Source organism: Haemaphysalis longicornis, unplaced genomic scaffold (genome assembly GCF_048455015.1).
Source record: "Haemaphysalis longicornis isolate Haplotype H1 unplaced genomic scaffold, Haemaphysalis longicornis Haplotype H1 scaffold_3, whole genome shotgun sequence".
NCBI classification, from domain to species: domain Eukaryota; kingdom Metazoa; phylum Arthropoda; class Arachnida; order Ixodida; family Ixodidae; genus Haemaphysalis; species Haemaphysalis longicornis.
Genome location: NW_027526335.1, coordinates 202,551,483 through 202,563,535, shown reverse-complemented (window position 1 = coordinate 202,563,535; position 12,053 = coordinate 202,551,483). Strand labels below are relative to the sequence as shown.

General features: G+C 47.8%; 1 protein-coding gene across 1 annotated transcript; it reads left to right on the top strand.

Moving 5' to 3' along the window:
* The first annotated feature begins 2,906 nt into the window (after positions 1-2,906).
* On the top strand, positions 2,907-4,253 carry LOC144175932 (receptor expression-enhancing protein 4-like). Its single transcript, XM_077705005.1, has 2 exons — positions 2,907-3,368; positions 3,927-4,253. Exons 1-2 carry the CDS (start codon positions 2,970-2,972, stop codon positions 4,095-4,097), a joined length of 570 nt encoding a protein of 189 aa, XP_077561131.1. The 5' UTR covers positions 2,907-2,969; the 3' UTR covers positions 4,098-4,253.
* Positions 4,254-12,053: the final 7,800 nt, after the last annotated feature.

Genomic DNA, 12,053 nt, shown 5'->3' with positions numbered 1-12,053 from the left:
CTGCAGCGATGCAGCTGGCCGTGACCTAAGTTCTGCAGTGGTTTTATGCGCTTCATGTTTATTGTTTTTTATTACACTGGGCGCCGAACGCGCTGCGCACATGAAAAGGCAGTAAGCGAGCCGCATGGTCGCTGCGCGCACGGCTGGAACGGACACGAAGTGGCTCTGCTCGAGCGAAAGCTTGTTACCGCTGCACGAAATGGAACACGAGTCTAAAAAATGGCAGCACATATGAGAAATTAGTTAATAATACGATGGCGTGTAGCATTAAAAATTTTCATCTGCACCGCTTACGAGAGCGGCAGTCGAATATCCGCCGCTGTGTTTTCCCCAACACATCTGTAGGCGGACCTGTAGGCAGAACGACCGGCTGCTCCCAGCGTGCGTCTCCCCACCCTATGGACCGTCGCGCGTCGTTTTCTAGACGCGGCAGCAATTTGCACTCGCAACGACTGCGTCATGTACGTCCATGGTCGCTTTTAGATGCGACGCTCAGAGCATCTCTTCTCGGTGGCCCTGTCCTTCCTGCGTGCGTCCGTTGTCCGCAGCCACTCTCCCCCTCTCCTCCCGATTGCGAACGCTCTCGCGAGGGGCATTGGATTGGATTCGATTGGATTGAATTGGCTTAGCTTGGCTTGGCTTGGCTTGGCTTGGCTTGGCGTGACTTGGATTGGATTGGATTGGGTTTGGATTGGATTGGATTGGATTAAAGTGGATTATGTTGGATTGTGTTGCGTCATAGCCGCGGCAGACGCACTGGCGCCGGCGCGTGCCCAGGTGAGAGCGTGTGCGGCCCAGTGCGCTCTCACTACGCCGGTAGGCGGCGCTGCGCGCGGTGCTGCGCATGTGCAGTACTCTCTCTCTCCGCGGTCTCCTGTCTTTCGGGCGCGCTGTGCATATAACCGGTGTGCCGCTCTCCGGGGGCCTTTCGGTCGACGGTTGCTCTCCGCTTGCGCTTGAACCCCCCTCAGCGTCGCATCACACCAGGGTTCCCGCGAGGGGAGGTGGGCGTAATTTTTTTTATGAAGCGTCTCGCGACATCAATACGTGGGGTATTCGCAGAAACTGCCGGCGACACGGATTCGACAGTGATACGGCAGCTAGGCTCTCTGATATCCGCTCGACGGTCGCGTGTTCAGCTTTATTTATACAAGACTGACGTTTTGCGGAAACTACGACTTGCCGCTATGAAAACACCGCTCATTAAACAACTGTCGCACGCTGATGCAAAAGAGGTTTCCACACGTGATAAGTAGGTCATTAGCTACATATTGCGTAAAAAAACAAGATGCAAAAGTATTGTATCAGTGCCCCTTCAAGCCGCAATGTCGACAAAGTGGTGCGTGCGTTTTTCACCTACATCCAAAAAAACAAACAAAAACGCGCGCCGGGGAATCGCGGGCACCCGCGCCCTCGGGATCCGCTGAGCGGCACCAAAGGCGGCGAGCCACCTCGGCTGGGGGATAAAATTTACTCCACAAGAATTGTATTCAAATAAATGTTTCCATATCAACTAAAAAGACCGGTTATCATTTAAATAATGCTTGGATGCCATTTCTATAATATTCAACGCGTAAACCTGGCACAAATCTGAAATAAAGTTCATTTTAAAGCTTACTTGCGTATATAGATTGTTTAAATAGGAGCTGGCGCTTATTACTCTGACGAATAATCAGCGCCAGCCCTTTCAAAAAGCGGTAAATTGAGCGTGTTAGTTAAGTGCTACTGAATACATATTGGCGCAAGAACACCGGAGAAAGGGAATAATTACGAGGGGCGACTGCCCGTGTTTATATCGTCTATTTCTATTTTGATTCCACGTTCAGTATAGTTCGGGTTGTTTGTTTTCCGGATTTATATTTTGCTAAAATGGGGAGGTAAAAATCACATGTAACATTTCAAACTGATAACCGGAGAGAAATCGGGATTTTGTAAAAATGCCCAGAAATTATTGTTTTTAACGTTACATCTGCACATGAACTAAGTGACACACCCATTATATTTAACAGAAGGGGTTTACCAGCTTCTTAACTCCAAAGCATTAAATTCGGTATTTCTTCAGGCTGGTAATGGGGGAACCTAGAGATTTTGCATGAAATTGTCTGCGAAATATACGTGTCTTCGGGAATGAATCAGTAATCATGACAGAGAGACTACTGATAATATCCAAAAAATAAAACATGTTATTGTCGAAAAGCTGTCCATAGACTTTTTTACACATCATGGCTTACATACGTTATCCTATGCATGTGCAACATGTCGGTCTCCATTCGAGACCAGTACTATCGTCGAACTTATCTCGGCTGAGAGAAGGTTCTCTCGAGATCACAGCTTCGGCTAGCTAGGCACAATAACATCAGTGCGGAATTGCAATAACATCAGTGAGTCGGCCTGGCCTAGCCAGCGGTAGAGTTATGCCAATACTCAATGAGTTCGAAAGCTGTCTTTGTTGGCCTTGTTTCCAACAAGTACTGGTAGAGAACGACGAACTGTCAGTCCACGATTGTGGAGTTCGCCACTTGGAAATGGTTCATTCGGAGAGAAATCGGATTTAACCTGATTCTCCTAATGTAATACTTGATTTTATCCGGAAACGGTGTAATACTTGATTTTATCCGGAAACAAACAAACATATTCTTACGATGGAGATGCGAATAAGCAATCTATTTACAGATAATCCATGTTAGATGCCAACAACCCAAAGCCAAGACATCCAATGCAGCTCGTGCCAGTCTGGTTCTGGGCGATCTCTTCCTCGTCATTTCGGCTGGCCGTGCGCGCCCACTGATGAGGCACGTACCAGTAGATTACGTATACGATGGATTGACCACCATGTGATCCACTCCAATGCTATGTGAAATGTTCCGGGAGTTACGTAGCAATATAAGTGGTGTTTAGTATATATTACAGGAAACTCTCGTCTACACAGGGGATACTTTTTATATTCCTGCCTTCTCCGCTCTTCGCCCATGCAGTGTCCTCACCTGGTTCCCGCTCTGTGGATCGCTCTCCTGTTGCTGCTCAACCGCCTTTCGCACACTCTGAGTCGGCTCATATTCCTCGTAGCGGGCGCCCTCTACCTGGCGTACGCCTGCTGCGAAGCGGTCCGATCGTCAGACCCCCGCCTCTATGTCAACTGGATGATGTACTGGATCGTTCTCGCGCTCTTGCTGGGTGTCGAGCCCGCGCTTGACCTCCTCTTTTTCGGCTACTTGCCCTTATACGCCGAGATGAAGCTCACCTTCGTCATGTGGCTACAGTCGTGTGGGGCCAGCGTCATCTTCCAGAGGTCCCTTTTGCCAGTGTTTGACAAGTACCACCGACAGATCGAAACCCATTTTGCTTGGCTTAAAGCACGTGCTACAGAGGTATGCTGCTCACCTTATTAACCCTATTATTATAAACCACTAGATTAACGTCTGCGTAAAATTTTCGACATTTTAATCTGGGTTGCATTGAGTGTTCCCTGTCGACAAACGAGAGTTTTGACATCTTAATGAGTAGACCACCTAACCATAAATAAAAATATCTTAAAATGTTTGGGAGTGGTCTTGTAAGGAAGAGGCTATACTAAGTGACCACAGAGGAAGCATTTCGGAAATTTTAAGTCGTTGCAGCTCTTTCTTTCGTTGAGACGTTGCAACTTTGTGGTCAAAGCAAACGGCTTAATAATTCCAGGGTAATACTACTGCAGTTGGTGATTATATAGAATATATTCAGCTTTGTGGCTGGCGCTACGTAGGCATAAAAACAGTTTGCTAATAAAGCCTTAAGTGTATCCAGTAATTATTTAAAGAGCCGGGCAAAATGATCGGTAATAGCAGATGACACGTTTTTCACCATTAATAGGGATGTCTCTTTTTACGTTAATATTGTTACTCCAAATTATCTGAATTCTTTGTGTTCTTTTTTTTTCTTTCCATAAGGTCGTCCAGAAGGTGGCATGGGGCGTGACAAAGGCAATCCTGGCGACGGCCAAACTGATTAGGGACACCTACAACTTGACAGACCTCAGTCCGTCCGAAGCAAGACAAATCCCAGTCGAGATAAACGACTGGAGGGACATGGGGAATGCGTGGGACATGGAAGACTGGTAAAGTAAGAAGAGGCGACACTACACGAAAGCATAGTGATGGCAGCCAGAGCAAGATCCCGGACAGCTTCCTAATGGTGATGAAGATTCGGACCGTCGTATTTGTCCTAAACAGCCATGAAAACTTAGGAAGTGACTCTTCTTCCTCTCTTTTTACATTACCAGCAAAGTTTTTCCTCCGATAAATGGCGAGGCGTCATATTTATGGTTTTGTTTGTTTTTGAGGAACGAAAAGGTAAATTGGTCATTTCAAATCTCTACTGAACTGTAATGCTTGATGTTACTCTTCTTGGTCTGGTTAAGCACTGCGATGAGAATGGGGTTGATAGCAAAAACTCCACGACCACCGAAAATCAGCTCAAAATTATAAAATACAAAAACGGCACACGTTGAACGCAAAAAATGTTGAAAACAGTCAGAAGCAACACGCGAAAAATTGGTTCGGTCTCCTCTTGCTTCCTTGGAAATGTGGAGGAAAGACGACAGTCTTTGCCACCCTTTCGAATTACCCACATTGCCTCATTTTACGCCTTTCAAGATGACCGTCGATGTTCGCTATTGTTAGCGGCACTATCTGGCATCTCCGTAACGGCGCTTCTGAAATTTTGTAGCGTAAGATATACTTGCCGAGTTTGAGCAGTTTCGCGTGGGCCTTGAAGGGCCATGCTGCCCAAGCACGAGGAGCATTGGATTGGATTCATCATCATTATCAGCAGCAGCAGCAGCCTATCTACGCCCACTGCACGGCAAAGGCCGACGGCGATGGTCGAGTAGTAAAACACTCGGCTCGTAAGCGGGAGGTACCAGGTTAGAATCCTGGTCCGCCGGATACCCACCGGTTCATTTAAACGGTACAAGCATCCTTTTCCGTAGCTTGGCTCGACGGTGGAACACACGCTTGCAGCTTGACCACAAACAGCCACGGGAGGCCATGGGATAGGTCCCTCGAATCCCTTCGCGAGGGGTCTGGGAACGCTGGGCACCCACCAGTTCAAAGAGTACAAACGCCCCCCGTGTCTCGGTAGGGGATGAAGGGCTTGGACACGCACTACCTCTGCGGCAGACGTGGTAGGTTCCTCGGGAGCCGCTGGTCACCCACCAGAGTAAAAACGGGGACAGGCGACCCCCGTACGGGGGATCCAGTGTACTGGAAACCGTTCAACCACGTCGGTTTGTACCATGGGGTACGAAAATGTGGCAGGTACTTCGGTAGCGCTGACAACCAACCAGTAAAATTGGTACAAGCCCCCCTGCACCGGGGACCTCGTGCTTGGGAAGTTACCCGACTTTGAACTGAAATGCTCTAGTAGAAGGGGTCGTAACTTTTAACCGCAGCGATGGTTCAGAGGTACAGCACAGGCCTCGTATGTTGCAGGTACCGGGTTCGCATCCTGGTACAGCCGGTTACCCACCGGTTTCTTTAATGGGTGCAGCCGTCACTGGTCGAGTGCGGGCCCTTGAGAGGGGATCCACGTCTGGAAAGCTGCCTTTACCCTTGCGAAGGGCTCCTGACCCTTGTCCATCTGGCGGGGCCTTCGGCCATCATGCCGCTTTGCGCCTTTGCCGAGGGTGAGAGAGTCTGGCAGCATGTCCTGCCACAGGCGGTGGCGAGTTGAGCGTCCACCGTGGCTGTGGAAGGCACCATGTGCATTCGTGTGGTTTGTTGGCACCGGGCACCTACCGGTAAAATAGGTACAACTGACTCCCCGGCCTGGCGCTCGTACCCTGTGTGGGACTACAACGCTTGGGAAGTTCACCTGGCTTGCACGGGAAATCGCCGCTATGGAAAGAGGCAGCTGCAAAAACGCAGGCACTTTTTTTTCTTTTTTCCAAAGGCGAGGAGCATTGGATTGCATTGGATTTTATCAAATTGGGGAGTTAGAGATTTGGAAATCCAATCCAATTGCAGTACGGATGTGTAGAGAATTGGGTCTGCACATTCACTGGTCTGTGCATTCGAGAGGAGTAACGTCATAGCCGCGGCAGACGCACAGGCGCCGACTCGTGCCCAAATGTGCGCCTCCGTTGCGCAGTACCCAAGTCTGCGCTGTACCGGAGCCGCTTCATAGCTGTTTTGCATGGCTCGTGGGGAGCTGTGCCTCGCATGCTCGAGGAACAGTGACTAGACTGGAGAGAAGTGGATTGGATTGGATTGGAAATCGTTGTAGCAGCAGCAAGCACGATAATCAGCTAATCCTAGACAACCAGGAAACCTAAGAATAACCACCTTAACCTTAGCTCACTCTACGTATATCCTGGCATAGCCGAGCTAAGCAAATACTAATTTTTTCACGTGGTGTCTGTCAGCCTATCAAGCGCAACTTTAACTTACTTGTGCGTGTGTTCGGGTGTGTGAGACCCTTAGCAAGACCGCGCCAATCACCTAACTAAAAGTAATACCTTTCTACGAAAGAACTCAACTTTTCCTTCCCGCCGCATGGACGCGTGTAGCCCTTAAGCAGCATACCTAAAATCTGCGAACATTCACTTGTTCAATTCTGCACTTCTCTTTTTCGATTTATAATTAGGTGTGTTTGCGGCAGCGCAAAAATTTCCTTTATACCATTAAAATAAGTCCTCTCTTTATACCTTGGAGGGCGCTGCTGAGCCCGAGGTCGCGGGTTCGATTCCCGGCCGCGGCGGCCGCTTTTCTGATGGAGGCGAAAAGCAAAAACGCCCGTGTGTACGAGATTTCGGCGCACGTTAAAGATCCCCAGGAGGTCAAAATTAATCCGGAGCCCTCCACTACGGCGCGCCTCATCGCCTGCGTTGCGTCGGCGCGTTAAACCCTACAATCAAATCAATATACCTGGGAGGATAACTATTTATAAAAACAAAAATAGCCCCGATTTACTTCGCTGCCAATCGATCCTGCGCAAGACTGTGCGCGATACTGTCCTCGCCAGAGTGAATGGATAAAGCCTGGAAGTCTGAGTTTGGTTGTTTCGTGATTTTTCAACTGTGTTAAAGAACAGAGTAAAATAAATAACCGCGGGGTATCTATCCTCAAGTGCGGCAGTGCAGTGTATTTATGCCACCCTTCTACTGATGTGTTTTTCTCTGGCATAAATTTACGGGATAATGAGACTATCGAGCTATTTATTGCAGTCACAAGACAAAGCTTCGCGATTCATTTTTTTTTTTCAATTTTCGTAAAATCAGGAGGCCCAAATTTGTGGTATAATTGCGGCGGCACATGTTAAGCGGTCTGTAGGACGTCTGAATATGTATGCGACAGTTGACGGCAATATCTGCGCGATTTGTTTGGAAATGGTGTCGGCTGACGGTTGTGAATACCCGCCAAATTCTTCAAGCATTTAAACGTGACTAACGGAATTCAAAACAGCAAAAAAGACGGGAAAAGAAACGACGACACCCGACGATGTTTTTTGCACGTCTTTTTAGGCTCTCATGAATTAAGTTAGTGTGCACCAACTAGCCCACACCACCGTTATAACGCAGTTCAAATGTGACGGAGGACAGATATTTTTCGGAAACAGGAATATGCACCCTTAACAACCGGTATGACCACAAACATATGGTGACCACCTGGACCATACACGGTAAAGTGACTTGTAAACATGGCGGAATTAGTTGTGGATATCGTAATCAGGAGTTCATAGATTGTTTCGGCCGCCATGGGTGCGCTTATGCTACTTTCTTGGCCGACAAATTATTTTAAAATGCTGTCCTAGTCTCTGCATCCTCCTTGCCGATTTTGTATGACGTTTCGTATGACGCTTGCTCCTGTAGGCTCAGCTTGACGGCGCCCAATGCGGCTTGCCGGCCCTAGACCGGCCGAAAGTGGGTTGCCGCAATTCATTTGCACAGTTAAAGCTAAGTTATGGCAAGAACTGTGCACGGAAGAATGTGGCTTTATTTTACTAGTTTGTAAAAAGTCTATTCTACGCTAACGTACGTGCTATCTGTATATTGACTTACGACGCTTCGCTGAGTTCACTTCACAGGAGCTCCAAGCTGCATTTCACCGCGCAACTGGTGCGCTTGTAGAAAATCTAAAACCAATAAAAAGTGGGGGAAGATTCGGCGAATTCAATCCAATACTCTTTTAGTGAACTGTAAACCCAAGGTAAGGGAAATACGTTTTGCGCAGGATAAGCCAGCACCGAGGTCAGCAGCACGATCGCACATTTGCAATCCTTTTTTCCCGCCTGAACAACGCAGTCACTAGAGATAGCATAATTGTGGAGATTTCACAGACGTAAAAACGTTTTCATTTAAGCTGTTTATATCATAACTGTTAGTTAAAACATGCTTGCTCGACAAAGGAATGTCTATCTCTTGCTCCGATAATTGCCGCTTACATCAACATGAAACCAATATTGGTCTCTTTGTTTTGTGCCGGAATGCGGTACTTTTTGGAATTTTTTGCAAGGAACTGTTAAAAGGGACTTGGGCATTACCCTTCAGACAATGCGGTTCTTCCCTTTGCGAGATAGTACTAGAGCGTCTCGCGATACAATTTAAAGCAAATCTTTTTACCTCGACCCCCCAAGGGGCCGTTCGCGACCGTTGGTGTCAACAGAAAACTCCCGCGAACCAAATAAAGAATTTCCTGGCGCCGCCAGGAATCGAACCTGGAACTAATAGAGTACCAAAGCGAGAGCCCGTTGTCTTACCGATTTAGCTACGAGCCCAAACGGAGCCGGGGAAGGCAGGTGGTGTACTCACTGAGCGCATATAAAGGTTTACCCCCTGCATTCTCACTGAATTCCACGTGATAGCGTCACGCGACCCCTCGTGCTGCTGTGCGCTCCGACCCCAGCACGTCTAGCGGCCCTGCGCGCGCGCTGTGGGTGTGCTAGAATTTACAAAAATTAAAGGTCGCTCGCACCAACGCACGTCATATCACTTCTAGTACGCCATCTAGAAACCTGTGGCCTGCAGTGTCCACGCAAGAAATTACCGCTCCTTGTCCTCCGCCCTCACACCAAACGACACATCAAGGACAACATTCAAATACTCATTGATGCCCAGCAGCAAATGTAACTTCACTTGATGTACTCCCGGACTCTTGGTGATAAGAACAAAAGATTCTCCCTTTGCTTAAAAATATGGACACCTCACACCACGGGGGCCGCCGACTAGGACGGGCTCAAGCGCTCGACCCCATCCTCAGTGGCGATCATGATGTCGTCTACACAGACGCCTCCCAACATCGACAGCAGCAGAACGCGATCATCGTGGATACATCTAGAACTAACCTCATTGCGTCTGCCTCACTCAAGAACCAAGACATGACGGCAGCAGAAGAGGCAGCCATCGCCTTAGCTCTCACTCAATAAGGGTTTCGTAATGTAGTCACCGCTTCCCAAAGCCTACCAAAATTACCTGTCGGGTTGGGTGTCTCGCGCTGCACGGCGTGTGCTAGAAAAACACTTTCCAAACGGTTCCATTCAGCTCATCTGGACACTAGCTCACGCTTAATGGAGGGCACCGAACAAGCAACCAACAAGCCTGCGCTTTTACCCCCACCCCCTTCCCCTTTCCACCCTTCCCCTCCTTGGATATGAAGCTGCAGAAGGACAGTCACCCGCTCGTCCCGTTCATGGACATAACCCAGAATTATCGCCTTGAGAGACAGACCCCGCCTTCACGTTACCCTGCCCTTTCCAGAAAACAACAAACTACCCGACGGCTCATATAATCCGGCTCCTTCCCACACCCGACGTGTCTTCACTTAATGCACCCCAGTCGCTACGACGCTGAATGTAAATTTTGCTCAGAAGTAAGAACACTCCACCACATACGCGGGGTGTGCGACTTTAGTCCTGAGCAACCTCCTCTTGTTCCGTCAACTACCCAACAAAACCAAAGGGAGATGCTGCTGCCCAGCACCTCTCACCCTACCGAAAATCAGCTGGTGGACAGGCGGCCCGCACTGTGGAGAAGGAACCCCTGCCCTGGGCCGCACGCTGGCCCGTTCAGAATTCTGAATAGAAGTATTTGTTTCTCTTCATGCTGGTCCTCCTTCCTTCTATGCCGCCGATATCGTCGCCTCCGTCCGCAGCGACAGAAAAGGAGAAGCGAGATCGTGTCACCTAGGGTTTGAGCTTCCTTTAATTTTGTAAGAAAAGTTCCCGCTCATGTGCTATGCCAATACAACTCAACCAACCACTGCTAATACAACATGCATTTATTTAATACTTACCAAGAATATCTATTTGAAGTAACAACGGGTGTGGGTAAGTGCATTTCACTTCTCTCTGGTTTCACTATTTGTAGAGCGACGTGAGGGAATTTAAGTTACGCGTCATGCGTAATTCTCGTGGGTGCCTTTTACAGCTTTGCTTTCAAACCACATTCACATGGTGGATTGGCCTGAATTTTTTTTGTTATCGGATATTACAGCTTGTTGGATTGCCCCATGACTAACCGCCATGCGCAACTCCCCCCCCCCCCCCCCCGGCTGACGTACTCCGTTTTTTGGGAGCTGGCTGCGTTGTTGCAGAGCAATTTTTCAGCGGAACGCTACCCATCAGAACGGAACACCTCTTGGACGCGTTTGCCTGCTAACTGAAATTTGGACGGCTGCCTCGTTATAGCTGCTGTGTTGTTATCCTTCTCTGATAACGGCTAACTTTTGTATACATATTCGCCACAAATTTTTCGTGGAGACAAGAAAAAATTGGGGCATGTACGAGTGCTCTGAAACCCTTGATGTAGTGTATCGTAGCAGGAGGTTCGAATCTGCGGTTGAATTTGTTTTTTTCTTGGCAGTGGATTTTGTTTCGTATAAGTAATATTTTTTCTCATGCATTCACCATTTTGCGCTTCAATCATCATTGCATTATGAGCGACCTTAGAGACTGCGTGCACACAGACGATAATGCCCTAGCAAGTCTTCGTTGGCGTGGTGTTGAGGTATCACTGGCAGCTTGCAGGCACAGAGACGAATCAGCTGAATCCGCCGATGCCTAATGCACGATGACAGATATCGTTAAAATCTATGGGCCTGTTGCACGGCGAAACCAAAATCGAAACTAGAGTTTGAACTCTCCGAAAATAAAACACAAATGCTTTCTTCTGGCCCGTACTCGTTCCGAATTGCACTAAATTATTCCCTAAAGAACATCATTTACACACACGCATGTACGCATGCCTTAGCTCTAAACAAACCATGCTTATTTGTGTCCGTGTATACAATGCAAACACCAACACAAGTTAAATATATAAAAAAAGCGGTTGGTTCCGAGTTAGCAACTAGAATGTGTAGAATTCCTAAATTTCCAACTCCATTTTTTTTTCTGGACTGGTGAAAAACGGAGAAAGTCACATATTGGTGTGGCGTTTCGGCGCGGAGCTCGGAATACTCTAAGCGTATTTCTGCCTTTGCAAACATTGATATTAGAAATTCATTTAAATACCAATCTCATTTTAAACCATTTTTTCTCTAGAATATGGCAGCTCCGTGCATGAATAAGGTACTGTATACTTAACACGAAGTTTCGGCTTGTTTCATTGCTACGACAGTCGCATTTTCCAAGCAAAAAAAGGGCACAGAACGATGTAGTAGTACAAGCAAAAACGTCTATGTAGCACGAGTGTTACGTACCTTTAAATCAATTAGGCATCATAAATTGTTCCTTGGCCCCTTCTCCCACTCCCACGCCTGCCCGCAAAGCCTCGCAGTATCTTTTGTTCCGACGTTTCTCGTTTCAACTGAATTTTAACACTTCGAATATGTTTGTCATCTTCAGATCACTTTTCTGCTTCTTCCCAGGTAGCGCACACTACAACTGCACAACATTGAACTACTTTATTTGAATCAACGGAGCTATGGAGTGACAGGGCTGGCTGGTTGCACACGCTGAACTGATTCACTTATGCATTCCGCAGCCTCTTGAGCTGCTTTTGTCTGCACATTCATTCCTGTCACGCTTAACTTGTATGAAGTTGTTTAGTACGCCACCAATTCAATAAGACATATTATGCGTTG

Coding starts and splice junctions, on each gene's coding strand:
- LOC144175932 (XM_077705005.1), top strand. CDS start 2,970: ATGCAGTGTCCTCACCTGGTTCCCGCTCTGTGGATCGCTCTCCTGTTG. Junction 3,369..3,926: donor TTAAAGCACGTGCTACAGAG/GTATGCTGCTCA, acceptor TCTTTCCATAAG/GTCGTCCAGAAGGTGGCATG.